The following is a 27,797-nucleotide window of genomic DNA, read 5'->3' on the forward strand; positions in this document are numbered from 1 at the left end:
TGCATCGGTTTTCCGGCGATCTCTTTCTTGGGTTTTCCGGTGAGACTGCTGCTGTTGCTGTTGCTACGGCGGTTGTGGTTATTCGGCGAGCCCTTTATTGGTTTTATGGTTAACTGTTGTTGCTGTTGCTACTTACGGTGGTTTGTTTTCCGGCGAACCTGTTATTGGGTTTTCGGTTATACTGCTGGTGTTTATACGTATATTTATGTATATTTCTTTTTACATTGCCGTTAATTGCTTGTTTGTGATTAGCTTGGTAGTGTTAACTTAGCGGTAGCGCTGCCAGATTTTTCCTTGGTAGCGTTGCCGGATTTTGTTCCATTAAAGTAATGGGTAGCCGGAAAAAGTAGTTCTTAGCCGATGATGATATTGTTGAACAGTTTTTTAGGTTGCCGGTTAAATGAGCGATGATGATACAAATGTTCATAAAAATGGGATTCGGATGATCCAAGGCGTATGTTGGCGGGGTAAACCTTCGGGTTAGCAGCCATGGCGTCCCCGACTTCCGAAATTTCCGACCCCCAAATTCTGAGCCCAAGTTTTATTTTTATACAAAAAAAGGTCATTTTTTTAGTTTTCCGGCAAGTTCGATTTAATTCCGGTTTCCTTTGCTTTGTGATGGAATTGGCAAGTTTTAGCTAGTTTTGGTTTCTATACCACCTCTTTTAGCTAGTTTTGGTTAATTTTTGGCAACGTCACGTGTCGATTTCTTATTCGTCGAAACTTGCCAATTTGCCAATACACCCTTGCCCCTTATATATCTCATTTATTTACAACGACTCGTTTTACAAACTCATTTATATCTCATTCAAAGGGGGATCTAGGAAATAAAGTTGCCGGAGAAAAAAAAAAAAAGGTTTAACAACAACACAATTTGAGGTCTTAGTGAGAATAACTAACAAATATTACAAATATTCGAGCAAAACATCATAACAAAAACAATTTTTACGGGTACAAAGTTAAGTTGTAGTATAGTGATTTAAATGTTATGCATGAACGTATGACCGAATATCAGAAACTTAAACAACTTTTAGTGTGAAGGCTTTGGTCAAAAGTCAAGGATGAGAACATCCATATTTTGGAATGGGAAGTGATATTCGTACCACAAATTTTTATAAATGTACCACAATGTAAGCGCTATATAGCTAACTGTACAAGTTAACACTGCAAAGTTGTAGTACATCTATTAAAAAAAATGGTACAAATATCACTTCCTTTTTGGAATGAGGGCATGCTTATTAAATTATTAAAGGATCATGTTTTCTTAATATTACTGTAAAAGAGACTAAACTATTGTGGTAATTTTGGGAACAAAGGGTGCATTACCCCCGGTATTCTTCAAGTCCATCCGCCCATGATGTCATTTATTATACACAGTTCAATTTTTTACGAAATTGTATCAAGGCTCAAGAATCAGTAGTACTGTAGTACAAACATTAGATAAACCGAAAAAGAAATCACACAAGCCGATCTTTAAGGATCTATACGCGCTCTGAGGATATCCAAGTCGTTCGCAGGTTCCAACTTCTATATTTTCACACTAGCCAAGCTTAAGCTCATCACACCATATATTACATATTTAATATATGGTAATTATGTCTAAAGTTAGTTAGGCAATTTCAACCGGCGATTTGCTAGACCTTCAGCCCCCTTTTCATGGAAAATATCTTGGGATGAGAAACCTAAGACTCAAACCCGAAACCTTGGGAAAAACTCACCTCAAAAGCCCAGATAGTAGATTTAGAAAATACTCCTGACCAACCCACCTAAGTTAAGTTAGTTAATATATGGTAATTATGTATCAAACTTATTTAAAAATTAACTAGTGGAACTTATAATTTTTTAAAATAATATTGAAAAATTAAGATTTTGTATAGTAGTTAATTAAATTTTATATACCCTTTAACCTATTCTATCCTATTTATTATATTAATATTAATATAATAATAACATAGGAATAAGAATAATATGGAAGTGTTTTTTTTTTAAATACTTGAATTCTTTTAGAATTCAAAACATTCTATAGGTTTTACAATAGAATTTAAAATTTCATGTTTTAAAGAATTTGATAGAAAATATTAAATTCTAATTCCATCAATTTGTTTAATTAAACATTCTAACATATTAGAATTCAGATTACAATTCCAAAACATTTAAAAAATTTTGCGAACCAAACACCCCTTTAGTTTGCAATTAGATGACAAATGACAAATGACAATCGTGTTGTTAATAATTAACAAATAATACTTTCAGTCTTTCACGATCATAAGACCAAAAAGCACACGCCTGTTGAAATTGATTAAGAAAAATGACATCAAAAAGGTATCCATAAAGCCTCTTCAATCTTTTTGAAAAATTATACTCCGATTGATTAACTTGTTTATATTATATATCGAATCCCTTGTAGTACTAAATTGTTACTATTGTGTTAGGATTGCTGTTGTAACCGGGGGAAACAAAGGAGTTGGTTTCGAAATTTGCAGGCAATTGTTATTGGCCCATCAACATGTTTTTGTGGTCTTGACTGCAAGAGATGAGAAACGGGGCAAGGATGCCGTCGCTAACCTGCATGCTTCGGGATTACAGGACGTCGTTTTTCATCAGCTCGATGTCACAAACCTTGCAAGTATTGCTTCCTTGGCAAGTTTCATTGATGATCAGTTTGGGAAACTCGATATACTGGTAATAGATTAAAGATAATATAATTAATTAAGGCTTCTATTTTTGTATATTTGAATGATTAACTTGATTAATGGAACAGGTGAACAATGCTGGAATCTCTAGTACTATTGTGGACGAGGAGTTGTTTTTGAGTTTAGACCTTTCCTTTCCGAGTGAGGTAATTAAGGTTAATAAATACTGTATATTTCAACTTTTTAGCTAAACCCAAACACCCATATTTGGATCTCCAAACATAGTGTAAAAGGTTAATTAATAAATTTCAACTTTTGAAGATCGAAAGAACAAGGTTGTTGTTTTAATTAGTATTTAGAGTAGATTCAGGTTTCACATGTTTTAGAAATCAAGTGCTTCAAAAAAGAAAAGAAAAAAAGAGTAGAACTTTAATAAAAAGATAACCTTGAAAAGATTTAGGGTGGTGGTGGTTGTTGTATAACCTTGTAAAGCTTTGGCAAAACTTCACCTAACAGTAGCTTATTGGATATCAATTTTTGTGCTTACGTATGCAACATGAACATCAATGATTAATTTGGGGATTAGATTCCCTGGTAAAGTTGGATCAATAAGTTCATCTAACTTTACCTATAAGGTTAGATCAACTTTAGGTAATCTCAATCTTTAATTTTGTGCTTACAAAATGGAGTCGCCGTTTGTATCAAATTGGAAGTACCATTTCATTACGGCATGATTAAGCTTTTGATGGCCTTAGGCAGAACCGATTTTAATTTGAGGGCATTTTTCCACCAAAGCCCATTTTTGATATATTTGTTTATCGAAAATGCTAAAACCCCATTGTTAAAAAACTGAACAACCCATTTCTCTGACTCAAAATCAAGATTTGGGGAAAACCTAAAAGAATCACCAAAACCCATTTCAAGTTATAAAAACCCACTTTTGAACTGACAAAAACTAAAACACCAAAAATAATGACACACATTCTAGACAAACAAAGACCCTAATTTAGAAATGAAAACCACAAAGGATGTCAAACCCCCGGTTTTCGTACACGAGTAATGTGCATCAAATCGGCATTCCTTCTACATTATACTCCTCAACCTACCCACGTTCTTCAAAAATCAAAATAAAACAAAATAAAAAGGCTCTATGTAAAAAACAAGCCCAACCTTATAGAAAAAAAAAAAAAACCCAAAACGGAATAAATGTTGGGCTTAGCCATTTGGAGACTTAGGCGATAGCTTAGCCTAAGTAGCCTTGGGCTGGCCATTCGTACCTTACAAAAATGTGTACCAAAAAAATGCCAAATTGCCATTTATATGTTTTTTTTTTTTTTTTAATTTGTTTTTATCTTTTATGTATCTACTGATTTACACTTAACTAAATCTACCTTAATTTATATTTTAACATGTAAAAAAGTGGTCCAACTTTGCTCCATATGATCTAGTAAGATTTCAAGTAACACATAAATTTTACCGAGGATGGTGAATGGTAAAAAAAACTCAAATTGACATGGAAAGGGCTAGCTAGGTGAGTATTTTGGGTATATCTTGTTTAACAAAATGAATGTTAATTATTAAGTAATAAATTTTTTGTTCACTGTGATTAAGTTAACTGATGAAAAGGCTAAAGGGTCAAGGAAAGTTGTAACACAAACTTTTGAAGGAGCTCAAAAGTGCCTGGAAACCAATTATTATGGAGCTAAAAATGTCACCCAAGCTTTGCTAACACTTGTTCTTAAATCTACCTCTCCAAGAATAGTCAACATATCCTCCAAATTGGGGCAGCTGGAGGTGAGATAACATACATTTCCTCATATAGTAGCGTTAAACTAGACCCGTTAGTTTCTACGTAGTTCTGTAATGATGAATTCCAGCTAGTGATCATGTATTACTCTTGAAGAATGTTGAAGACGGAAATGCAAGGAAGATTCTAAATGATTTCGATCGACTCACTGAGGAGCTTGTGGATGAGGTGGTAAAGGAGTATTTAAAAGATGTTGAAGATCAAGAATTGCTGAAAAACAAAGGGTGGACTAGCAATCTTTCAGGCTATATAGTCTCTAAAGCCGCTCTTAATGCCTACACAAGGATCATTGCCAGAAAGTTTCCTTCCATTTGCGCAAATGCAGTTACTCCAGGTCTTGTTGCGACCGACATGACCTTTTTTAAGGGACCCCTGACTGCCGAGGAAGGTGCCAGAGGACCCGTGAGACTAGCTTTGATCCCTGATGGAGGACCCTCAGGTCAATACTTTCGGATGATGGAAAACCTGTCATTTTGATATGAAGAAAACTACTATTCGATTGATGAATCCCATGAGTCCTTGTGCTGTCAGTAACAAGTAGTTAATTGTCTGCATAAATTAAGTTGTAATTTATCATTAAATAGATGGTGTTTTATATGTAAGATACAACTTTTTTTATACATATAATAATAACGTATCGGTAGCAACATTATCAAAATCATATATATCGTTGTTTGGTTGTAGAAGTTTACAGTAAATGCATTCAAAAACCAGGAGATACATAACATAGTGTGTTTTTTTTTATTATTCTTTAATCAAAACTTGCATAATAAAGTAAATTTATTATCGATCGATTTAAATATATTAGTAAATTTGTAGTACATGTAGGATTACTTTTGCTAGAATGATCTTTAAGTTAAACTTGGACACCAAGTTGTTAAAGTCCGTTTTCTAGCTACTTTCCTAATAAACAAAAACAATTTTCTTGGGCATCAAGCAAGCTAGCACTTATATTTCGGTTTTGAAACAACTTTTTTTTTACGCAGCTTTGTACGTGTATTTGCTGTTTAAATTTCTTGGTTTCAGCAAATTAGTTTAACCAAAATATATTCAAAACGTATATATATAATGGAAATGGAAACACCACAACGACGACGTATTGAATTGTTTGAGGCTCTTAAATCCCAGCATCTTTCCCATCTCAAATCTCTATCAGGTGCCGGTCATGACTCCATCAAGTAAGTAGCTAGTAGTTTTACCAACCTTAAAGCACTTAATTTGTTTGTTTTGCATCTATTGTGTGTCTGTTTTTTTTTTTTTGATATATAAATTAATTTATTTATATACATTGAACAAACTACATTTTATGTTAATCAGATTTTATTTTTTTTAACAAAAATATTCGATAATCACCTGGTTTAAGAAACTGAATTTGAGAATTTTGAAGATGGATACGATGTTTTAATAAATTTGTAGGATTACTTTACCTGATGGGAGTGTGAAGGATGGGAAACAACTCCTTTGGATATTGCTAAGGAGCTAAGCAAAAGTATGGCCTCAAGTGCATTGGTTGCTAAGGTGGACGATGTGCTTTGGAAACTGACTGTAGGATCCAAATCTTGACTTTTGATGAAGATGAAGGCCGTGACACCTTCTGGCACTCGAGTGCTCATATACTTGGCCAGGTATATATACCAATTATTTAATGATCATGGGAATTGAAGAGATTATTATTTGAGAATATATATACTGTGGGATGTCACTATATCAGATGATACATTGATTTGTGAATGTGTTGTGTATTTCAGGCTCTAGAAGTAACACATAACTGCAAATTGTGTATTGGTCCCTGTTCTACAAAAGGAGAGGTATATTGTACGTGTTTGTTATTGTATTTGATTGATCAAGTATACAGCATCCCTTGGCCTTGATTATATATTACTTCTTGCATCGGATCACTATAAGCCGTTAGAAGATTGAGCTTGTTTATGTTTTACTGCATGCCTTGATACAGGGCTTTTACTATGATGCTTTTTATGGCGATCTGTGTTTAAACAAGGACCACTTTGAAAGCATTCTTTCAGAAGCAAAGAAAATTGTTCTGGTACTACTTGCTATTTCGTTTCTTTATATTAAAGCTGAACATTTATTATTATAAGTATATATATGTTAATCCGGTGTGAGGTTTGATTCTTTCGTGATCGTTAATATGTCCCATTAGTAATTTGTAAGAATAAGAAAGAATTGTCGGTCTATCCAGGCGAGTTTGACCGAGTTTTACAAGCGACCAAGTCATTGACCGAGTTTTGACCCTATTCCAGCCAACTCGACCCGTTTAACCCCCGATTCCGATTCCGATCCCGAGTTCCTGGCCAAGTCGGCCGAGTTTTACAACACTGAATATAATCGATGACATATATTATGAGTATGACTACATTTCCATTAACATCATTTTGCTCCACTGTTTTTAGGTAAAGAATGAGATCAAAAAAGCTCGCTACTACGTTGACATTGATACATCAGATAGAAACATTCAAAAAAAGGTGCATTTGAAGTTCTGTTTTCTATCTTTCTTTCATTTTCTGCTAGTACTATAAGCTATATGCTTAATTGGTTAGATTGGATTTGCAGGCGACTCTTCCCCATTTCTTTACTTGTGTGATTTTCCATTATAAAAACAAACACCCTTTAGAGACTTTTTCTTTTAGCGACCACACTTATATCGTTGCAAATTGTCCGCTAAACGACAAAAAGTTCAACCCTTTTGGTCAAAACTTAGTTTTTCTTCTAAATATCAACTTGCTAGTTGATTTATACTAATATTTATGTTCTTACGTTCCAAAAACAATGAGGCTGAAACCCACATATAATGATGTAGGTCAAAAATGAATTATAAATGACTAATTTATTTATGTATCGGGGCTTGTAGGTACGGGAAGCTCAATTGGCTCAGTACAATTACATACTGGTCGTTGGTGAAAAGGAAGCCAATACTGAAGAGGTTAGCATCATCTGTTAATGATCAATTATCAATTAAGCCTTGTTTCAATCTCTTAGTAAACGACAATTCATATGCAAAAAGAAGAATGAAGCTTAATATAAGATGTTACAGAAGAATAGCGATAAAATTATTATTATTATTTTTTGCAGGTAAGTGTGCGCTTAAGGGACAGTGCAGAACATTCACTAATGTCAATTAAAGATCTTCTCATACGTTTTAAGGATGAGGTTGAACATTTTCGTTAATAAAGGCTAGCTTTTAGATGATATTGTTTAGTTTGAATGTGGAAAACCTAGACTAATTTTTTTGGGAACATGAAATCTTGTGACAAACGTGCATTAGACGAATTTCTATCATGAATGGTCATGATCTTGTTGAACAATTGAATCTATTATACCCTGAATAGTGATCATATGGAGACTAAGAAAAGGGGATAAAACGGTGTGTATCATTATTAAGAATTTAGAATAATCAGTGATTTATACAACAAAAATTAGAACAAGTAGTGTTTTCATTTCATCATTCCTTCTACTGATCAAAATGGAGTTATTTCCATTTGATTGAAGTAGACGCCAGATGGACCATTGTCGGGCAACAGAGCAGCCATTACAGGAGCCTTAGCGCCTTGTTCTGGAGTCAAGTGTCCTGTGTGAGACGTGATATCGGTTTTGACATAACCTGGATGGACACAATTGACTAGAACTTTAGGATACTTTCTTGCCAAAAGCCTTGTATAAGCATTAACGGCAGCCTTTGCAATCTTATAAGCAGTGCATGTTAGGGGCCAGCCATTCTCTGACAACTTGTTGGCCTTAAAGTCCCTCAAATACCATTGGATGATCCCATCAATCCGTTCTTCAGTAAGGTTATCGATATCTAGGAACTCTGCTTTCACCTTCTCATTGCGGATCCACTATATAATTAACAACAAGATGAAAAAACAGTTTTTCGTTCTTAATTTCTAAAGATGAATATCTTTAATATAAACGTTTTGTTGAGGGTGAAGTACTTACGAAAAGCTCTCCATAATTAGAAGAAACATTCACGACTCTTGGTGAATTAGAGAGTTGGAGAAGAGGGAGAAATGCCTCTGTTACTGCTTTAGTTCCATAGTAATTCGTCTTGATACACTCTTGTCCCAAATCATAAGGTTCTTCTATAATCCCGGCAAACAGATGTACATTTTCATCATACACATGCTCCTGATATATATATGATCAAGCACAAACAATAGCATGTTTTATTAATTACGGAGCAAATGTTTTTAAAACAAGGTGTATGGGGTACTTACATATCCTGCTCCATCCTTGAAGGCTCTAAATTTATCATGGTGAACTATTATCCCATTTTCTGCTGCATTGTTCACCTGAACAAAATTTAATCTTCAGAAACTAGATGTTTAAGATAATGATCGTTTAGGGTTATAATTCTTTCGAGCTAAAATTCTCTAATGATGGTCATATGGATTAATCAAAATGCTTTAAACATGATAAATGATACAACATTAACTTCATTTTTAAGAATTAAGGACGGGTGATGGGTGCGGCAATAGTAGTAAATGTAAAAGTAATTGATGTTAAAGGAGGTAGTATAGTTATTTTAAGAATTAAGAATTTATGTTATAACTTATTTCATTAAGGGTGTTATAGGTAGAGATGTTTAAATTAATGAATAAAAGAGAGGGGTATTTTAGGTACTTTAATTCCTTAGTTAAGATTTTAAAATAGAGGTTGAATGCTTTAATATTTATATTTAATATTTAATTTAACTAGAATAAGAGGTCCATCTTTATAAATTTCACAAATTATTAACTTCATTTTTTTCTTTTTTCTTTGTTTGAGCTTATAATAATGTCTTCAAGTACTCCCTAGGCCCAGTGGTGGCCTTGAGAATTTTAACACCCCGACCGAGCAAAAAAATTATACCCTTAACTTTAACCGAATTCAAATGTATAAATAACTTTTTTATATTTAGTACCTAAAGTATTGTATATTTGCATTTTTGACGTTAATTAAAATGAAATCAAATATATATATATTTATATTATAACACATCTTTTAACATATTATACATTTTATATATAATATATATATAAAAAAATTTCAAAAATTTATGCCCCTTCAAAATTTTATATTTAGTACCGAGAATCGGGTTTGCACACCCTCAAGGCCTCCCTTGCCTAGGCCGGTTGTGTCCTCCACACCACCAAGACCGGTCATGTCTTCAAGACTCTCATTCTGGTTGTGTCCTTAAGGTTGGTTGTTCTTCAAGGCGCGCTTCGAGGGCCAGTTTTGTCCCCAAGGCAGATCTTCCTCCAAGGCACCTTGACCGAATCTGTTTATCTCAAGGCCCATTGGCCGGTTCTTTCTCTATGGATCCTCGGCTGGAATGCCGGATAACAAGTTTAGTGGTGTTGGTTCGCAAGACATTATTAGACATTTGGGTCAATCAGAATATGTAGTGTGTCATCAATACTAGTATTAATTAAATTGTGTGATAGATTTGTTGGGCATAAAGTTAATTAGCTACCAATCAGTAATTTTTGTTGTAATTGACTCATAACCCCCATGCATCCAGAAGCGTGTTTGTTAATTACAGTAACTTGTTTAGCAAAAATTATATTAGTAGTAGTAAGTACTCTATATATATTTATGGCTATATATAGGAGTAATTAATAAAATTCACTAACCAAGATATCTAGTTTCTGGTATTGAGCTTGGACAAATTGAGCCAGTGTAGCAATACTCTTGGGATCTTTAATATCAAGTTGATGAAAAACAACATCCACGACGCCGGAAACTTTGAGGTCTTGGATAGCTTCCATGGCCCGAGTCTCATTTCTGGCAGTTAGGATGACCATGACGTCCTCTTTTGAAGCCAGCTGACGACATATCTCCAGCCCAATCCCTTTGTTTCCTCCTGTCACAACTGCAATTCTGAAAATCAAAAACATCAGATTATAAGTAGATCGAATCAAGCTATACATATATGATCGATGGATGACTAATCTTGAATTACTCTAATTTGCAAATCAATTACAAAACTTAAAACAAGATAGTAATTGCAATTAATTTTAGTGATCATGTACCTTTTATCGGTTGATGCAACACTAGTCTTGTTGGGTACTAATGCCATCGTTCTACAAGTAGCTAATACTCAAAATTAAATTACGTACAAACTAGTTTATAAAAAGAAAATTCAGAAGCAGAAAATATCAAAATCTTTATTATTATCAAAAGAAATATATAGATTATAAAATGAAAGCTACACTACAAATTTTGAAATTTGACTCACCGGAAATTTGATTAGTGGAGGAATTAATGTAAGAAAACTTTTATCTGGTCAAAGATTTTGCTTTTGAGAGAGAGAAGCAACCAATCAAAGACTTTGCTTTTGTTTGTTTTTCTAGCTACCAACTTTTACAGTAAATAGTTATAATCGAAATGAGATAAATGACATTATATTATTTTGGTGTGTTAATGTGTGATATATTCGTATGCATCATCATCATGCCTGTAAGGCTGTAATATATTAAATATTAATTATAATATATGAGTACTATTTTTTGTACAGTCTGTAGTCACAATTCACAATGTTCACACGGACATCCCAATGAACTGTATATAGACATATCATGGACCGAAAAGAGACAAATTTCAGTGGGTTTCCTAGAACCGTTGGATGAATAAGAATAACATATCATGTTTAAAACTCAGTTGAGTACCTGCCTTACAAGCAGGAGGTCTTAAGTTCAAGACATGGGAAGTACATAGGAAGTATTTTAATGAAGGTTTGGCTTAGGTATACTCAGTTCAAGTCTGAGAAGGCAGAGTTTATCCTTATTGATCGTTGTGCATTCAGGCGGATTAGTAGGGGGTTTCCCCCCATCGGGTATTTAAAATAGACATTTCTACTTCGAGGAATCTCTCTAACGCAGACCCGGTTAATACAACGTATGTTAGACCTCCCGCTGTCGAATCGCGACATGAAGTTCTTAAGCGAAATTCACCTTTCAAAAAAACTAAGAACTATAAAATGCCGTTAAAAAAAACTAGGAACTATAAAAAATGAGCTGGGGTTTCGCCCTCATTCTCGGTGACTTTTTCATCCATGTTTTTTTCAATCCATTTTAGTTCATTCCCAGTCAAGGTTCGGTTAAAGTGGTGTTTCAGATGTATATTTTTTTCATTCTGTGTTGAATGTATGTATTTTCTTGAACTATATTGCGACTTGCATATCTTTACTACTTTATAAAAATTATCACACACTCTCTCCTAACAATTTTTCAACACTCTCTCTCATAAATATGTTTCATTCTACCCTTAATGAATTAATTAAGGGAAAATGATTCGTACTGCAGACTTTACCTAAGCTTAGGTACTGCCACATTAAAAAAAGTTACATATTAAACCTTTGAATTTAATAAACATACATAACCCCCCTGAATTTTACATAAACTCTCCCTGAATTTTACATAATCACCCCTGCTTTACCTAAGATAGGTACTGCATGTTTTACCTAACCTTTCCCCATTAATTAATTATCTCTCTTTTATTCTTTAATTTAAACATCTCCATTTAAAATATATATAATACCTTTAACAACATAGACTATGAACTCCTAAAATAATTACAATATCCCTCTTACATTATTTATTTTTACAATAATAACCACATCGTCACCACCCGTCACGCCACCACCACTACCAATCACCGCCGCCACCACCATACCGTCGTTACCACCATCACCGCCGCATTGTGCGGGTAAAATGCTAGTTGTTTACATTAATACAACTCTGCCTTACAAAAAAGCAAAAAAGCCTCAGCTACTTAACCCAGTTAAAGAGCAAATTGGTTAGGAGATTGGGTCAATTATGGTCGGGGTTTTACTTTCGAATTATTATTATTATTATTTTTTTTTTTTGAAATTGAGATTAAAAAAAAATGAATCAACAATAAGAAGAATATTTTTTAATTATTCATCTCAAGTAACAAGTATGGCTTACACCTATTAACTTGGTTAATAATAAATTAAATAACATTGATTTGATATTATATTCTATAAGATCTTTTGCTTACATCAAATGAAAAAGAAAACTTTTTATTTAAATTATTATCACCAACTGTAGGAGATCTTTCCAACTATAATTGTGATATTACTTGTACACTGAATTTCAATGATTTTTCATACTCGTATTAAAATGTCGAGTCTTGTGTCATCCAAAAGTATTGGCCCGAGGGTCCGTTCTCCGGCATTAAGGCCAGTCTCACGGGTCCTCTAGCACCTTCTTCAGGGGTGAAAGTTCCTTTAAAATATGTCATATCTGTTGCCACAAAACCAGGACTAACTGCATTTGCACAGATAGACGGAAATTTCTTGGCCACAATCCTCGTGTAGGCATTGAGGGCCGCTTTTGAGACGATATAGCCAGAGACATTACTAGTCCACCCTTTCTTTTCCAGCAATTCTTGATGTTTAACATCGTTTAGATACTCCTTCACAACCTCGTCCAGGAGCTCCTCTGTGAGTCCATCAAAATTACTTAGGATCTTCCTGGCACTTTCGTCTTGAACGTTCTATAGGGACAAACGTATATATTGAATTCAGTTGCCACTTTACGATACACAAATAAAAACAGAACGAAGAATTCAAACAACATGACAGATTAAAACCTATGTCAATAATGGGTTTGAATACAAAGCAGTATCTTTTGCTTGTATTTCAAGCATAACATGTCGGCATGTCGCAAATAATGTATACATGAGGATACAAAATCTTACCTCCAGCTGCCCCAATTTGGAGGATATGTTGACTATTCTTGGAGACGTAGATTCAAGAAGAAGTGTTAGCAAAGCTTGAGTGACATGTTTAGCTCCATAATAATTGGTTTCCAAGCACTTTTGGGCTCCTTCAAATGTTTGTGTTACAGCTTTCCTCGCTTGCTTATCCTTTTCAGCAATTACCTATGTCATATATGACAGAAAAAAGAAAACATCAACAATCGTTTCATGAACGTTTTCTTATGGAGTACATGTTTGTCAAAAAAGACCTAGAAACAATGTCCATTCCCAGATGATGAAGTTTTTATCATACATTTAGGTGATAATGTGATATATACAAATCTATAATTTGATTTGAGCACAATAATAGCATTAGGTTATTTAAAGCAAAGATAGACTTTCATTAGTTAATAACACCTGGTATAGACCTTGATAGAAGAAGGCTTATTACCTCACTTGGAAGGTCTAGACTCCAAAAGGACTCCTCGTCAACGATAGTACTGGAGACTCCAGCATTATTCACCTACTACATATATGATGTGTACAGGTAGTAAATTAAACTTACATCAAGTAGTGCAGCGCATCATAGAAATTTCACATATGGAAGGGGATCCGTACACTACACACAAGATATTAGAAATAGCATATGGTTTCAGATATGATCACATTTCCCCAATTATAGAACGACCCAAATTTTATAAAGTACCTCCTGATATAATTAATTAATTTTGGTATGCCAATAAAGTCAAAAGAATAATCTAACAAACACCCATCTTCTTCATAAAAAACAGTGTTAGGGTCAAACTTTTACCAGTATATCGAGTTTTTTGAACCGAGTATCAATGAAATTTGCCAGGGAAGCAATACTGGGTGGATCAGTAACATCGAGCTGATGAAAAACGACATCCTGTAAACCCGAAGCGCGCAGGTTAGCGACGGCATCCTTACCCCGTTTCTCGTCTCTTGCAGTCAACACCACAAAAACATGTTGATGGGCCAATAATAATTGCCTGCATATTTCGAATCCAACTCCTTTGTTTCCCCCGGTTACAACAGCAATCCTTGACATAACAAATCAACAGTTGAACAGCAGAAAGATAAATATATATTACTCAAAGCATAAATTTAAGGAAAATATACAGGATGATTGGATTTTTGGGAGTACCTTTTTGATGCCATTTTCTTTAAAGTCAATGTTTTTGACTGCTTTCAAACTGATGGAGTACTAAATACAATAGTGGACTATGTTTCACAAGATATTTTAAAAGTTATTACAAGTATAAGTTTGGTCCCTTAACTTTATACTACTTCCAATTTTTATCACAATTCAATGATTCATGCCTTTCTTACTATGTGTGTTAGGAATAGCTTGATCACCTTGATTACAACATGTTCGAACTTTAGATAGTATGAAATGTCAATTTTTCATTTTTTTCAGCGACAAATTATAAGATAGCACCAGAACATGGAGGACCAAAAATGTTAACCCAGCAAAATAATCGAAACTCACAAAAACATCAACATTTTTCTTTCATTTCTTCAATTCCAATTCTTTAAACCCTAATAAAAACCCTAAAATCCATCCTTGTTCACTACCAGTAAAAATGAACACATTAATAATCATGCTAGAACGTTCTAGAATATACCACCGTCTCACCGTCCTCCGCCACATGGGCGGCGGTCCACGTACGTTTCCCGGCGGCCTGAACAAATGGCAATGGAAACGCCTTCATGAAAAACAAGCAAGAGAGAAAGAAAAACGTCTTCTTGATCAAGAAAAACAGCTTTATCAAGCCCGGGTCAGGTCCCAGATCCGATCCAAACTATCCGACCCGGATTCGACAACTACCAATGAACCCAATTTCAAACCTTTATCACCTAAAGAACATATTAAAGCCTTAGCTGATAGATTTATGAAAGAGGGTGCTGAAGATTTGTGGAATGAAAATGATGGTCCAATAAAGTCTCCATCTTTACAAGAAAAAACTAGAATAGAATCGACCCATGACCCGATTAATTTGCAAAAGCTTGTTTCGGGTCAAATCCGTAGTCAAGTGAGTGATGTTTCTTCTGGTTTCAGTTATAATCAGTTAAAACCCAGACATTATTCTGTTTCTTTATTTTCTGGTAATCAGTTGAATGTTAGGCATTATTCTGTTAGGAGGTCTAGTAATAGGAAGAATGGTAATAGCTCGTCGAGTGACGATGAGACAGACGATGATGAGGGGTTTTTGATGATGAGACCTAACGACGAGAGTTTAAGAGGAAGACGGTTGAGTTCAGTCGGGTTGTCAGGTGAAGGGAGTGATGATGATGACGATGATGAGGAAATTGGAAAAAAGAAGATGTTGATGAGTAGTGCTGCCTTGGGGAAGTATGATTTGAAGAAGACGAAAAGGATACCGTTGAAGTTTCTGGAACAAGAAGATGATATATCATTGCACGTACAGGCTATTCGGAATGAGGTTAATAAGAGGCGTTTTGCGGAACAAGATAGTGCAGTGGGTGATGATGACTCGATTCTTAGTTCAAAAAGGTCTGTTTCTTGGTGTTGTTGATGTGTATGTGTTTGGTGATATGTCGATTTTGTTGTAAAGCATGGTAAATTTTTTTTTTAGGTTTGATGAGTGCAATGTATCTACCTTGACAATAAAGGCTCTTAAGTTAGCAGGCTATGTGCAAATGACAAAGGTTCAAGATGCCACGATATCTACTTGCCTTGAGGGTCTGAGTTCTTCTTAGCTTTTTGCTTTATTGCTTGTTGGTTTTTTCAGTATATCGTGAATGCTTGTAAAGGCGATAACCTTGTTGCTAAATGTGTGCATCGTATTATTTGAAATAATCTTTGAAGAATCATACTGCTGAAATGCCTCATTTAGTTGAGTAGTTTATGTATATACTTTACCCATTAGTATTACAGTGGTCAGACAAATATTATGATTATGTATATACTTTATCGTTTCGCCAATTAAAGGACAAACAACAAAGATGGGATTTTTATGTAGACAAGTATTCGTTTTGTCTCCTAAAATTTATTCTTACAAAAAAGCATCAAATATTTGCCGATTTGTTTCGAGAAACTATTTGTTTCATATGCTTATGTGCTCACTGGTCAGTCAATTTTTTGTTGTATTTTCTGTAGCATTACAACAGAATGATATATTTTAATTATTTTTTTCAAGCAGGCAAGGATGTGTTGGTTAAAGCTAAAACTGGAACAGGGAAAAGTGCTGCTTTTTTGGTACATCAGAAGACCCTTTTTTGTTTGTTAGACTTGTTATTTTAGTGTGAGTTTTCTTCCTGGTTATGCAATGTTGTTAAACACAAACAGCTCCCTGCAATTGAAGCAGTTTTAAAGGCTTCAAATAGCAATGTGGCTAAACGTTTGCGAGTTCCACCGATATGTGTACTTATTCTGTGCCCCACAAGAGAGCTAGCAAGTCAGATAGCCGCTCAAGCCAATGTGCTGCTAAAGTTCCATGAAGGAATTGGTGTGCAGACACTTGTTGGGGGTACTCGATTCAAAGTTGATCAGAAACGTTTAGAAACAGAACCATGTCAGGTATGCAAGTCTTTTTGATCATTGTTAATATGATTTAAATGCTTATGTATCTAACTGACCTCAGTATAAACTCTTAGCTTCATAAATTGAAAATTAGCTTGAATTTAATGGCTTGATAGCGCTTTAAGTTTTGCAGATATTTTACCTGTATAAACATCATATTATGCAGATCATTATAGCAACACCTGGTCGATTACTGGACCACATTGAGAACAAATCTGGATTCTCTGCACGTTTGATGGGATTGAACATGCTTATACTTGATGAAGCAGATCATTTACTAGACCTTGGATTCCGGAAGGACTTGGAGAAAATTGTCGATTGTCTACCTCGACAAAAGCAATCTTTACTCTTTTCTGCAACACTTCCAAAGGAGGTTAGTATCTTCGAAAAAATTTTGTATGATGATGTTTTGATTTCATCATCTCTTCTACTGTTTGATCTCTTGCTGTTGTCACAATATGCAGGTTCGGCGAGTATCTCAACTGGTTTTGAAAAGGGAGCATGCTTATATTAATACTGTTGGGCTAGGTCCTGAAACACATGATAAGGTGTGTGTTATGTCAACTGTTTTGGCCTCTATCTAATGGAAATTTTTTGTCATAGTTGTATTGTACTTTGCTGCAAGTTTGGATTTTTTGTAGTTTTTCTTGCAAGTATATAGTTTTTGATATCATTGAGTGGATTCTTTGATCATCCACGCAGGTTAATCAATCTTACATTATTGCACCACATGAACAACATTTTCAAATAGTCCACCATATACTGAAGGACCATATTGCTCAGTTTCACAATTATAAGGTACGATCCATTCCTGGTGCTAGAAATGATGAAACCTTTGAAGTTCATAGCAGCTTTGAACTTTTAACTTACAGTGGCATCTTATCCTTTCTCAGGTTATTGTCTTCTGTACTACATCAATGATGACATCCCTCATGTTTTCTCTTCTCCGCGAGATGAGAATGAATGTTAGGGAAATTCATTCCAGGAAACCACAACTCTACCGAACTCGTGTTACTGAAGAATTCAAGGAATCAAGCCAACTGATTTTAGTAACCTCTGATGTGTCAGCTCGTGGAATGAATTACCCTGATGTCAGTTTGGTTATTCAGGTAACAAAAACAAGCTATAATATATGAAAATGTGAAGATGGGATGAGCTTGTGTGTTCACATTTCATCTGGGACAAAGATGCGTGAGTTATTTGGCTATCAAAGAAAATGTAAATGTGAAATATGGTTTAATATATTACTGTGTGAACCAGGTGGGTATCCCTGCTGATCGTGAGCAGTATATAAATCGTCTTGGAAGGACAGGACGTGAAGGCAAAGGTGGAGAAGGAATCATATTACTTGCACCATGGGAAGAGTATTTTCTTGAGGAAGTTAAAGACCTCCCTCTTCAAAAATCATCTTCACCACATTTAGATCCAGACATGACAGTTAAGGTTCATTTCTTGCTAAATCTTTCATGCTAAGTTGAATTCTATCATTTTATTCATAATGAAATATGCTTGTGTTTCAGTGATGTTAAGTTTTGTAAATATTTATCCACAGATTGAGAAGTCAATGGCGAAAGTTGATCCAAGTGTGAAAGAAGCAGCATACCATGCTTGGCTTGGGTATTATAACTCAATTAGAGAAATAGGTAGAGATAAAACGACACTTGTCGAGCTAGCCAAGGGTTTTAGCGACTCTATTGGGTTGGACAAAGTTCCTTCGCTCTTTAGAAAAACGGTAGTGAAGATGGGACTAAAAGATATACCAGGCATTCGAGTAAGGAAGTAGCCCCCCTATTAACTTGTTTAGTTGTTTAGTGCTAGATGATGGGTTGATGTGATTACTATCTTTATTTTGTATTACATCTTTTCCCAGAGTTAGAAATGACCAAATATTTGGCCAAATCTACTTATTCATGTGTAAGGCAATCATACTGATTGTTTCTTGTATATGAGATAGAGAAGCAACATACGTAAAGTCCAAAAGTAATTACCAGTTCATAATTTTTAGTAATAATTTTACTTTTCTTACATTATGTTTTTCTTTTGACATTTATTTTACTATTCTAACTTCTGTTATCTCCGTTACACATATACACAATTGCGGACAGAACTCTTTTACTAACTTAATAGACGGTACGGTTATATATAATAGATAGTGGGTTATGTGTATACGGCATACATATGGATAGACTTGTACTCTATACATAATAGACAGTGGGTAATGTGTATGCGTACATATGCGGATAGACGTGTATTCTAACTTTAGAGTTTAGGCAGTCATAGTTGGTCAGTTGTACAAATTAGACTTAGACCGCCACAATGTGTGTATGTATACATATTCGGGAATACAAATGATTGTATGTATCCAATATATTCATTGGTAATGCGAATATGCCAATGTTAAATACTAATGATATCATGGGTCCGAATGTCCCTCAAATGTGGTCCTACGAAAATGAAATTATTATAAGTTTAGCTTTGGCATGTCATACAGGAACCATCAATCATTAGCTATTTAACTTCAGATTTGGATGGAATTTTGTTTGGCCAAACACATGATAAGATATGTATAATTTAACTTTCATATTAGCAGCCTGCCTTGATATTAATATTGTATGGTTGTGCACTTATAATCAGAGTTCCACTTGTTCAAAAATCATAATTATACTATACTATACATACATACATGCATGAGCAAATAAAAATCTCCCTACGCAACTCTACACTACTTGATATATACTAGTATCTTTATGCCAATGGTTTTCTTTGCCGCCTTATTATATGAATATAAATTTTACAATGGTTTTATTGCCACTATATAAGATGGAATGTATAAGGTCTAGTAAATATAACATAATCAAATATGTCTTCCATGGCTCCCCTGCTTCTTATATTGGGCCTACTTGCTGCATTGCTAAATACAACAGGTGAATTCATCTTCTTCTTCTTTCTTCTTTACTTATTACCCATTTTGCATTATTAGTCGTGTGTCGTATCATTTGACGTACAATTTATATAAAAGTGACTTGCATGAAATAAATAAATAAATAATGTCAAATAATCTAAGAAGACTAATTAATAAAAACTTTATCTATATATGCAGAATCACAAATTGGAGTATGCTATGGATTGATAGGAAACAATCTTCCATCACCAGCACAAGTCGTAAGTTTGTACAATGCACGCAACATTAAACGAATGAGACTCTACGATCCTAACCAAGCCGTCCTACAAACGTTAAAAGGCTCCAATATTGAAGTAATGATAGGTGTCCCAAACACAGATCTCCAGTATGTTGCTGCAAGTCGTGACAACGCATTCGATTGGGTATGGAGAAACGTTGCAAGCTATCCTGATATCAAATTTCGTTACATAGCTGTTGGAAACGAGGTCAAGCCATCTGATAGCACGTTGGCTCCGTTGGTGCACCCTGCTTTGACAAACATACATGAAGTGGTTTCGTTTTATGGACTGAAGGATCAAATCAAGGTTTCGACTTGTGTTGACACCACTATGATTGGAGTTGATTACCCACCATCACAAGGTGCATTTAGGGATGACGTTAGGTCTTATATTGACCCGATCATCGGGTTCCTAGTTTCCATCAATGCTCCCTTGCTTGTCAATGTCTATCCATATTTCAGGTACATTTGCAGTTTGGTGTACGTGCTTAGATATATTTGTCATTAAACTTAATTGTCATTTTTGTTGAATTATTTAACAGATCGATCACTTTGAGTCATATATACCGTACCAGTAATACATATGTAGGACCCATGGGCACAAAACATCCAAAGTTAACAAAAGTCAAGTTTGACAATGTTGAATGTGACTAGACATGTGTGCATATGTTATTGTACTTAATTGCCTTTGTTGTAAGGTGAATTACATCTTAATTAGTCCCCTTAATTTTTGTTTTTGTTCGATCATTAGTTATTCAGGAAATCCCTCGGTCATTTCACTTGCTTATGCGACGTTTACTTCTCCGGAAACAGTAGTACAGGACGGTGGAAACGCATACCAAAACCTGTTTGACGCAATGGTGGATGTGATGTACTCGGCATTAGAGAAGGCTGGAGGGCCTTCAGTGGAAATCGTGATATCAGAAACCGGATGGCCATCAGCCGGTGCATTTGGAGCAACATTTGAGAATGCGCGAACATACTATACAAATATGGTTGCACATGCTCCACGGGGCACGCCTAGGAGACCTGGAAGAGCCATAGAGACGTACTTGTTTGCCATGTTCGATGAGAACAACAAGGAACCTCAACTCGAGAAAAACTTTGGAGTGTTTTATCCAAATCAACAAGCAAAGTATAACCTCAACTTCAATTCGATCCAAAAGGGATTCGAGTCCATCTAAGCTAGAGCTGCAGCCTCATCTTGTTCGATCTTGATGGTATTGGAAATTAATAAATAAATTTAAAAAAAAAGTGTTTTAATTTGAATCAGGGTACGTATGTAATTTGAATAAGTCTAATGCTTCATGTATTTTCTCTTTGTTTGATTTAATGCTCCGTAATACATTTTTCAAAACTTCGGATTTTTACTTCTAAACATACACTTATTCTAAAACGCAAAATATGCTTGAATGATGTGACAAACGTATGAAATTTACTACGAGTACTTTATATTAAACAATCGGTTTTAAGAAACAAACGTTTACCATTCATTCATCGGTTATAGATATAGACAGACAAGACAAATTGAAGAGATCGGCCCACGCTCCAATGTATTCCCTTGGATTTTACTCTTAATTTTGTACCCTTTTTCATTGTCTTGTACATCATCATCATACACAAATACATCATGTGGAGGATGGTCTCTGCTTAATACCAATTGCTTTTGATTACACGAAATACCTAAATTTAACTTTCAACTAGCTAATCAACCGGTAACTACCCGGACATGATTAAAAAAACATAGATAATATTATTCTTATTTTACCTTTAAATCAATTACAATTTGTATGCCTCGTATCTCCAAACAAAAATTTTGGAAAATCCAAATACATTATATTAAAATCAAAAACACCCATTAGCAAAGAGCTAAAGGCATAAAAACACTATAGAAAAAATTATGTAAAGCAAAAAGTTAAAAACATTGAGATCACCATAACTATATGTTACAATTCTTCCTATCCTATCCTATACCAATATAATTGATTGTATTACTCGACTTTTTGCCAAAACCGCTTTATCCCTTATGTAACTAAAAGAGAGCTGAAACAATAAACGCAAAAATCGGGGGAAGTTTACTCCAACTTGACCAATAAATAAAACTACACATATTCTTGACTTCGAAACCCACAACGCTGAACTCATAAGATTACCGAATAACGAAGATCAAATAGCAAGGAATGCCTCAAATGCTTTTCAAGGTTGTATCGTGAGGAATAACAATGTAGTCGAAGTAAGGCATCTTTGGGAGGCTTTTCAAGGTTACACAGTGAAAAATCAACAATTTATAAAAGATTCAAATTTATAAAAGAAACATATATGAAAGTTAGAAAATAGTTTGAAAAAAAAGAAATAAATATACAAATCCCATGATCCAACACCTGCACCAAAAATAATATATCCATTTACTAAAATACTACATGAAATATAAACCAGATTGAACGCATCGGAGTAGAACAATAGAATGGCAAAAACGCCTTTATTACAAAAACATAAAAACCTTCTACTTTGGTGCATAAAGAGTACAATTAGGAAAAAAAAGGTAACTAACGCATATAAAAGCAGCATGACAATGGAAAACCAACATAATGAATGTCAACATAACCCACTGCCCTACCCATCTTCCCCTTATAGGATTACATCTCTAGAGGAAAGTTATTTTGAGAACCATCAAAAAAAAAAAAGAACGCGAGAACCAATCTTGGTCATTGATTTTGATCTTGATGATATTTAATTTTCTCTCTCCTCATTTTCACCCAATTCATTCAAATGGTTTTATCTCACAAACCGTACATCGTTAAACGAAAAAAAAAACATGGGTAGTCTTAAAATTTCGTGCTCTTTCATTAGAAATGCGACTTGATATACTTTTGACAAACTTTTAAATTTCGAATTTTTTTTTTAATTTTTTTTTTTAGCGATAATCCTACACATGTGTAGGACGTCCTACACATGTGCAGGACATGTGTAGGGTATACATCATACACATCCTACACATGTGCAGGTAAAAAAAAAAATTCGAAAAAAAAAAATTTCGAAATTTAATAGTTTGTCAAAAGTATATCAAGTCACATCTCTAATGAAAGAGGACGGAATTTTAAGACTACCCATGGTTTTTTTTTCGTCTAACGATGCACGGTTTGTGAGATAAAACGTTTTGAAAAATTTGAATGAAAGTGATGAGAGAGAAAAAAGGAGATGAAATGTGTGGCCCAGATTGGTTCTCGCATTCTTTTTTTTTTTATGGTTCTCAAAATAACCCACCCCTACATCTCCAACCCAAATCACAAAATCCGGTACCAAACCTAGCTCGCCAAAACTATTCAAAACACTCATTGGTTGGGATGTCGAGCTGGCCGCTGGCTCCTTTACCAGTTAAACCTGTTCGACACATTTCACAATCTCAAAAACCAGAATAATAAACATTGCCTTGAACTCAGCCTTGTTGACAAGGTCTGCTTTAAGACACTATGTTTAGAATCGTCAGTGCCACACATTGCCTTGAACAACTCTTTAACCAGAATCTAGTCATCTATAATTTGATTCTATTTTTATATACAATCTATAAAATAAAATGAAAACTGCCAGCAATATTCCTTAACATTGGGTCTTTTCTAAACGAAATAAAAGAAATGGTTCACTGGTTAATCCCGTTGAGAGTAAAAACAATTGGCCCAATACAGGAATTATTCACGTCTTAGATATTTTAATGTAACAAAAATGCCATTTATGAAACAGCATAAACCCAAAACATGGGTCTTGTCAACTGGTCACCGCATTCCAGTTTTAAAAGAGAACTATATGGAATCAATGAGAGCCTCTGAAGACATATTGTACCAGGAAACGCAGAATACTAATCGTCAACTCTTCTAAAACTACTTACAACATATTGCGACTTCATATTAAGATCCCAAATACCAGCAGCCTCGAAAGCCAGTCTTAAATCTTCAAACTTATTAGCCTCCAATGATCTACTTTCCTTTTACTTTTTTGTGGTGTTACATTGCCATTGTAGGTAAAAAAATTTTTTTGTAGAATCCAGTTAATTTTTAGAGCTATTTTACTTGTTATGATCTCCATCAAAACCACCAGCAAAGAAAAACCTTTACGTTCTTCTTATTCTTTGGGACGTTGACATTAACCCAAACATTTAGGAAGATAATAACAGAAGTAAACAAAACAGGGAAACGCCCACTAAGCAGCTTGTGTAGTGAATTATTTAAAGTCTATGTAAGTCAATAGGTTACCTTCATGTTTCAGTAAGTGTATTCCAATGGGTTGTTTTTTAACACAAGAAGTTCATTAATCATGATGAATTTATAATTCCTTACACAACATAACTAAAAGTTGATCAATAGATTGTATAAGATAGTCGTTAAACTAAGGTTGTTCAAATAACAAAAGTACTTTCTTAAAGCATGAGAAAATAAAGATCAAAGTAAACTTTAGTATCTATTGTAAAAATTAGTTCATGTATCAATGTATCTAACAACTCCAAAAGTCCGTTGTGAAAACTCCCCATCAAAATCATGTCCAAAAATTCCATAAATTGATTGAATAACAAACTATCCTTTCAAATTGTAGTTTCGAATGTAATTGAAATTTATGCGAACGGTTGAAAAAAAACACTAAAAAAATAAAACCACACTTGGTAAATTTAAATATAAAAGATGAGTTCCATCCCCATCTATCATCCTTATTAGCTGATAAAAATTATGATTTACTTGAAAGACATATATAAAAAAATAGTTGTTGTACATACAGTGATACATTAAATCATATAGCCGCATATATACACAAATATGGAGACACAATTAAGTTATAAATGACAATCATATAAAGTTACATTTTATCAAACAACTTGTAAGCATGAGAAAAATATGGTAAAGCAAACTAACCATTGGATTTGATTAAACTAATAGTATCCATAATAGAATGAATTCATAAAAGGTTAAAATATATGATGTTGACACAAAGTAACAAAAATCAATAAATTTGGTTTCATGATTAATACAAATTAGACATATATATTAAAAAATAAGAACCCTAAATTTTAAAATCTCAAAAACACCCTAACTGAAATAGGAAAAAAATTTACCTTAAATGGCTTAGTAATCTTGGCGAGTAAGTGGGTCGGATATTCCCCATGAATTTTCGATGAAGTTTGATTTCGAAGATTTAAAAACAAATCTTAGCCATCTTCTTCAAGATATATATATATATATATAAAGTATATAGAGTTATTAATTATTTGAAAACAAAGAAAATTGTGAAAATTTAAAAACAAATCTTAACCATCTTCTTCAAGATATATATTTGTTTTTTATGGTTTTCACACAAACATTATCATTTCTCATAAGTATTATGAGGTATAAGGTATTATGGTTTGAGATTGTGTTATAAAGTGATTACTTGATTATTACGTGGGTAAAACGTAAATAATCTAAAAAAGTGTTTGTGTGAAAAAGTGATTAGTTGTTATGAAAACGCAGTTTTGGAGAAGCATGTACATACATGCTTTTTCAAAACGCAGTTTTAAAAACGCAAAATTTGTTTTGAAACGCAAAATTTATTTTGTAAACGCAATACCAAACACACCCTATGTAAATGGCAGTGGTGATAATGGCAGTGGTAGTGATAACAATGTTGTTATTAATGTAAAAGATGCAGTGTTGTTATTTTAGAGGTTAAGGGATATATGTCGTAAATAATTTTATTAAGGATATTATAGATATATTTGGTGAAAATATTTAATTTAGTGAGTAAATTTGAGTGATGGTTTGGATAGGTAGAGTTGAAAATTATTTAGGGATATTTTGGATAAAGGTAAGTGTATTTAAGTTTTTTTAACATAAAAAATTGAAAAAGGATAATGATAGTTTGTTTTATAAAGAAATAAATATGTTTTAATAAATAAATAAATAAATAAATATAAAAATGTTAAAATTAGATAAAAGTAAAAATTAAAAAAGAAACAAAAAAGAATGTCATTTGAGAGGAGAGAGACGAGAAATAAAAGGATATGATGGTTTCATGAGCTTTTATTGAGATTGAAATATGTTATTTTTATAACTATTTAATGAATGTAAGTAATAGTATATGAGTTTCCCTTTGCGGGTAATGATCAATCCTCTTAAATTATTAGCCTAAAAATCCTTCTAATTAATAGGATTGTAACATATGAAAAATCAGGGGTGAGATTAAGAAAGAGAATTAATGGATTCCATGTATAAACAAGTGGAATATATTAGGAGGTTTGATTAGGAGGATTTATCATTTTCTTTTGCTAAATACAATCCAAAAAACGGATTCTTATAGTCCATTGCCAAAAGATGATATCACATACAAGATTGAAATGTGGGACTTTTTGAACTAAAGATCCGATACATTATTTAAAATAAAATTTTATAACACTTACCAAAAACCAATTGCAAACGTTATTTGAAATTCGAAAAATTTAAGTAAAGCTAAAACATATTTTCAAATATATGTAAATCACAACACGGATATAACACGATATTTCATTCCAAAAATACCTGTCTTTGTATTTATTTGCTCGTAATATTAACGTTGGATTAAATATTTAAATCTGTATAACTTTGAGAGAATATCTATTTGTTTATTAAACATTTATTGCAGCATTAAATTTAACGTTGATAAAAAAAAAGTGAAAATTTGACATATATATGTGTTGACCCATATACAAATACTTCAAATTTTGTTTTAACGGATGTATATACATATTTCTCTATATAAATTATCTATTTAACCATCGTCTAATTCACCTAAATATTACAATTCCTTTTAAGTGTGCTACTTTCCTTTTTGTTAAAAAAAATAATAACGTTTGTCTAATAATCCATACCAATGTAATTAGATTCCAGTATTCAGTAACATATAAAATGACTCAACAAATAACAAACTGCGATGCCTTTTATTAAACACTTGTTGAATAAACATTAAAAACAAACTTGTTATTGTTTGCTTATGAAAAGAAAGAACTAATTATATCCATAGACACTAGGGTAAAAAGTTTATCTGTAATCTATAATCTATAAATCCTTATAAAACATATTGAAACTCTATTTTAAATAATTTAAGCACTTTTTTCAATATCTCCATATTACCCTTAATTCACACACTACCTTTAATTTTATATCTTTAAACACAATCAGACAAATACCATACTAATATCTAACACAGACACTTCTTTTTCTCCTTCATATTTACATACACGCATATCAATTCCTCCCCCACCGTTTTGTATTATCATCACCGTTTTGTATTATCATCACTGTTAAACACAATCATGTTGGATTTTTTTTACCATTATTGTCATAATAAGAAATCATATAGGCTTTGAGATACAAAGTGCACACCTATTTGAATTTATTATGACCTTAAGGGCGAAGTCTTTCAAAAATTTACCATATATCCGGTTTGATTATTTGTTTACTAATTTTCCCCAACATATCCACCATTTATAAACCTCTCAAGACTTCATTAATGTTTTTCAAGATAACTAGAAATTTACAAATTGTTGAAGTGCATTTAATTTTAAACCATTTTATACTTGTCGTATATATTGTGTTGAATTTGTAATGTGTTCTCAAATTTATTGAGTTTATTAACGTAAAAGTAATTTCATTGCGGTCGGAGATGTGATGAGTTGTTGCGTGAGACATAGAAAGGGGGAGGCGGAGTACAAATTTTGAGTTAGAGTTTTGCAATGTGTTTCTACGTGAGAAAGAAATAAAGGATGTATTAAGATGGAAGGTAAATGTGTTATTTCATGTTCTTAAAATTAAAGAGGGGAGGGAGAGTTTGTTTTATATATGAGTATAAATATAGATATAGATACAAGTATAGATATAGACATTATTATCGTAGTC

General features: G+C 33.5%; 5 protein-coding genes and 1 pseudogene across 6 annotated transcripts; 4 read left to right on the top strand and 2 right to left on the bottom strand.

Annotated features, from left to right (window-relative positions):
* Window positions 1-2,175: 2,175 nt before the first annotated feature.
* Window positions 2,176-5,103, top strand: LOC122580008 (salutaridine reductase-like). The gene is made up of 5 exons (XM_043752276.1): window positions 2,176-2,322; window positions 2,433-2,682; window positions 2,762-2,839; window positions 4,245-4,427; window positions 4,537-5,103. The coding sequence occupies exons 1-5, from the start codon at window positions 2,309-2,311 to the stop codon at window positions 4,915-4,917; spliced, it is 906 nt and encodes a 301-aa protein (XP_043608211.1). The 5' UTR covers window positions 2,176-2,308; the 3' UTR covers window positions 4,918-5,103.
* A 411-nt stretch (window positions 5,104-5,514) lies between these two features.
* Window positions 5,515-7,055, top strand: LOC122611038 (annotated as a pseudogene).
* A 754-nt stretch (window positions 7,056-7,809) lies between these two features.
* Window positions 7,810-10,831, bottom strand: LOC122611130 ((+)-neomenthol dehydrogenase-like). 2 transcript variants are annotated; one of them, XM_043784102.1, is made up of 6 exons: window positions 10,676-10,831; window positions 10,470-10,520; window positions 10,071-10,317; window positions 8,673-8,747; window positions 8,395-8,583; window positions 7,810-8,294 (listed from the first exon to the last, which is right to left on the bottom strand). In XM_043784102.1, the coding sequence occupies exons 2-6, from the start codon at window positions 10,514-10,516 to the stop codon at window positions 7,917-7,919; spliced, it is 936 nt and encodes a 311-aa protein (XP_043640037.1). In that variant the 5' UTR covers window positions 10,517-10,520; window positions 10,676-10,831; the 3' UTR covers window positions 7,810-7,916. The 2 variants fall into 2 exon arrangements, with proteins under 2 accessions (XP_043640037.1, XP_043640036.1); XM_043784101.1 differs by having other exon boundaries at window positions 10,470-10,530.
* A 1,576-nt stretch (window positions 10,832-12,407) lies between these two features.
* Window positions 12,408-14,395, bottom strand: LOC122578742 (short-chain dehydrogenase/reductase 2b-like). Its single transcript, XM_043750768.1, has 5 exons — window positions 14,327-14,395; window positions 13,973-14,222; window positions 13,613-13,684; window positions 13,162-13,344; window positions 12,408-12,957 (listed from the first exon to the last, which is right to left on the bottom strand). The coding sequence occupies exons 1-5, from the start codon at window positions 14,338-14,340 to the stop codon at window positions 12,577-12,579; spliced, it is 900 nt and encodes a 299-aa protein (XP_043606703.1). The 5' UTR covers window positions 14,341-14,395; the 3' UTR covers window positions 12,408-12,576.
* A 242-nt stretch (window positions 14,396-14,637) lies between these two features.
* Window positions 14,638-18,734, top strand: LOC122579197 (probable DEAD-box ATP-dependent RNA helicase 48). Its single transcript, XM_043751310.1, has 10 exons — window positions 14,638-15,697; window positions 15,780-15,886; window positions 16,347-16,402; window positions 16,493-16,723; window positions 16,893-17,099; window positions 17,191-17,274; window positions 17,429-17,524; window positions 17,620-17,835; window positions 17,987-18,169; window positions 18,279-18,734. The coding sequence occupies exons 1-10, from the start codon at window positions 14,766-14,768 to the stop codon at window positions 18,507-18,509; spliced, it is 2,343 nt and encodes a 780-aa protein (XP_043607245.1). The 5' UTR covers window positions 14,638-14,765; the 3' UTR covers window positions 18,510-18,734.
* An 839-nt stretch (window positions 18,735-19,573) lies between these two features.
* LOC122579198 (lichenase-like) lies at window positions 19,574-21,233 on the top strand. Its single transcript, XM_043751311.1, has 3 exons — window positions 19,574-19,650; window positions 19,827-20,367; window positions 20,657-21,233. Exons 1-3 carry the CDS (start codon window positions 19,587-19,589, stop codon window positions 21,087-21,089), a joined length of 1,038 nt encoding a protein of 345 aa, XP_043607246.1. The 5' UTR covers window positions 19,574-19,586; the 3' UTR covers window positions 21,090-21,233.
* Window positions 21,234-27,797: the final 6,564 nt, after the last annotated feature.

This window comes from Erigeron canadensis, chromosome 8 (assembly GCF_010389155.1).
Source record: "Erigeron canadensis isolate Cc75 chromosome 8, C_canadensis_v1, whole genome shotgun sequence".
NCBI lineage: Eukaryota > Viridiplantae > Streptophyta > Magnoliopsida > Asterales > Asteraceae > Erigeron > Erigeron canadensis.

Excerpts from the sequence above, each read along its gene's own strand:
- LOC122580008 (XM_043752276.1), top strand. Across the intron at positions 2,683-2,761 it reads TTGGGAAACTCGATATACTG|GTGAACAATGCTGGAATCTC; the intron begins GTAATAGATTAA and ends TTAATGGAACAG. Across the intron at positions 2,840-4,244 it reads ACCTTTCCTTTCCGAGTGAG|TTAACTGATGAAAAGGCTAA; the intron begins GTAATTAAGGTT and ends ACTGTGATTAAG.
- LOC122579198 (XM_043751311.1), top strand. The coding sequence starts at position 19,587 with ATGTCTTCCATGGCTCCCCTGCTTCTTATATTGGGCCTACTTGCTGCA. Across the intron at positions 19,651-19,826 it reads TGCATTGCTAAATACAACAG|AATCACAAATTGGAGTATGC; the intron begins GTGAATTCATCT and ends CTATATATGCAG. Across the intron at positions 20,368-20,656 it reads AATGTCTATCCATATTTCAG|TTATTCAGGAAATCCCTCGG; the intron begins GTACATTTGCAG and ends TTCGATCATTAG.
- LOC122579197 (XM_043751310.1), top strand. The coding sequence starts at position 14,766 with ATGAACACATTAATAATCATGCTAGAACGTTCTAGAATATACCACCGT. Across the intron at positions 15,698-15,779 it reads TCGATTCTTAGTTCAAAAAG|GTTTGATGAGTGCAATGTAT; the intron begins GTCTGTTTCTTG and ends TTTTTTTTTTAG. Across the intron at positions 16,724-16,892 it reads TAGAAACAGAACCATGTCAG|ATCATTATAGCAACACCTGG; the intron begins GTATGCAAGTCT and ends CATATTATGCAG.
- LOC122611130 (XM_043784102.1), bottom strand. The coding sequence starts at position 10,516 with ATGGCATTAGTACCCAACAAGACTAGTGTTGCATCAACCGATAAAAG. Across the intron at positions 8,748-10,070 it reads ACCAGAAACTAGATATCTTG|GTGAACAATGCAGCAGAAAA; the intron begins GTTAGTGAATTT and ends AATTTTGTTCAG. Across the intron at positions 8,584-8,672 it reads TCAAGGATGGAGCAGGATAT|GAGCATGTGTATGATGAAAA; the intron begins GTAAGTACCCCA and ends TATATATATCAG.
- LOC122578742 (XM_043750768.1), bottom strand. Across the intron at positions 13,345-13,612 it reads GTCTAGACCTTCCAAGTGAG|GTAATTGCTGAAAAGGATAA; the intron begins GTAATAAGCCTT and ends TATATGACATAG. Across the intron at positions 12,958-13,161 it reads CCAAATTGGGGCAGCTGGAG|AACGTTCAAGACGAAAGTGC; the intron begins GTAAGATTTTGT and ends TTGTCCCTATAG.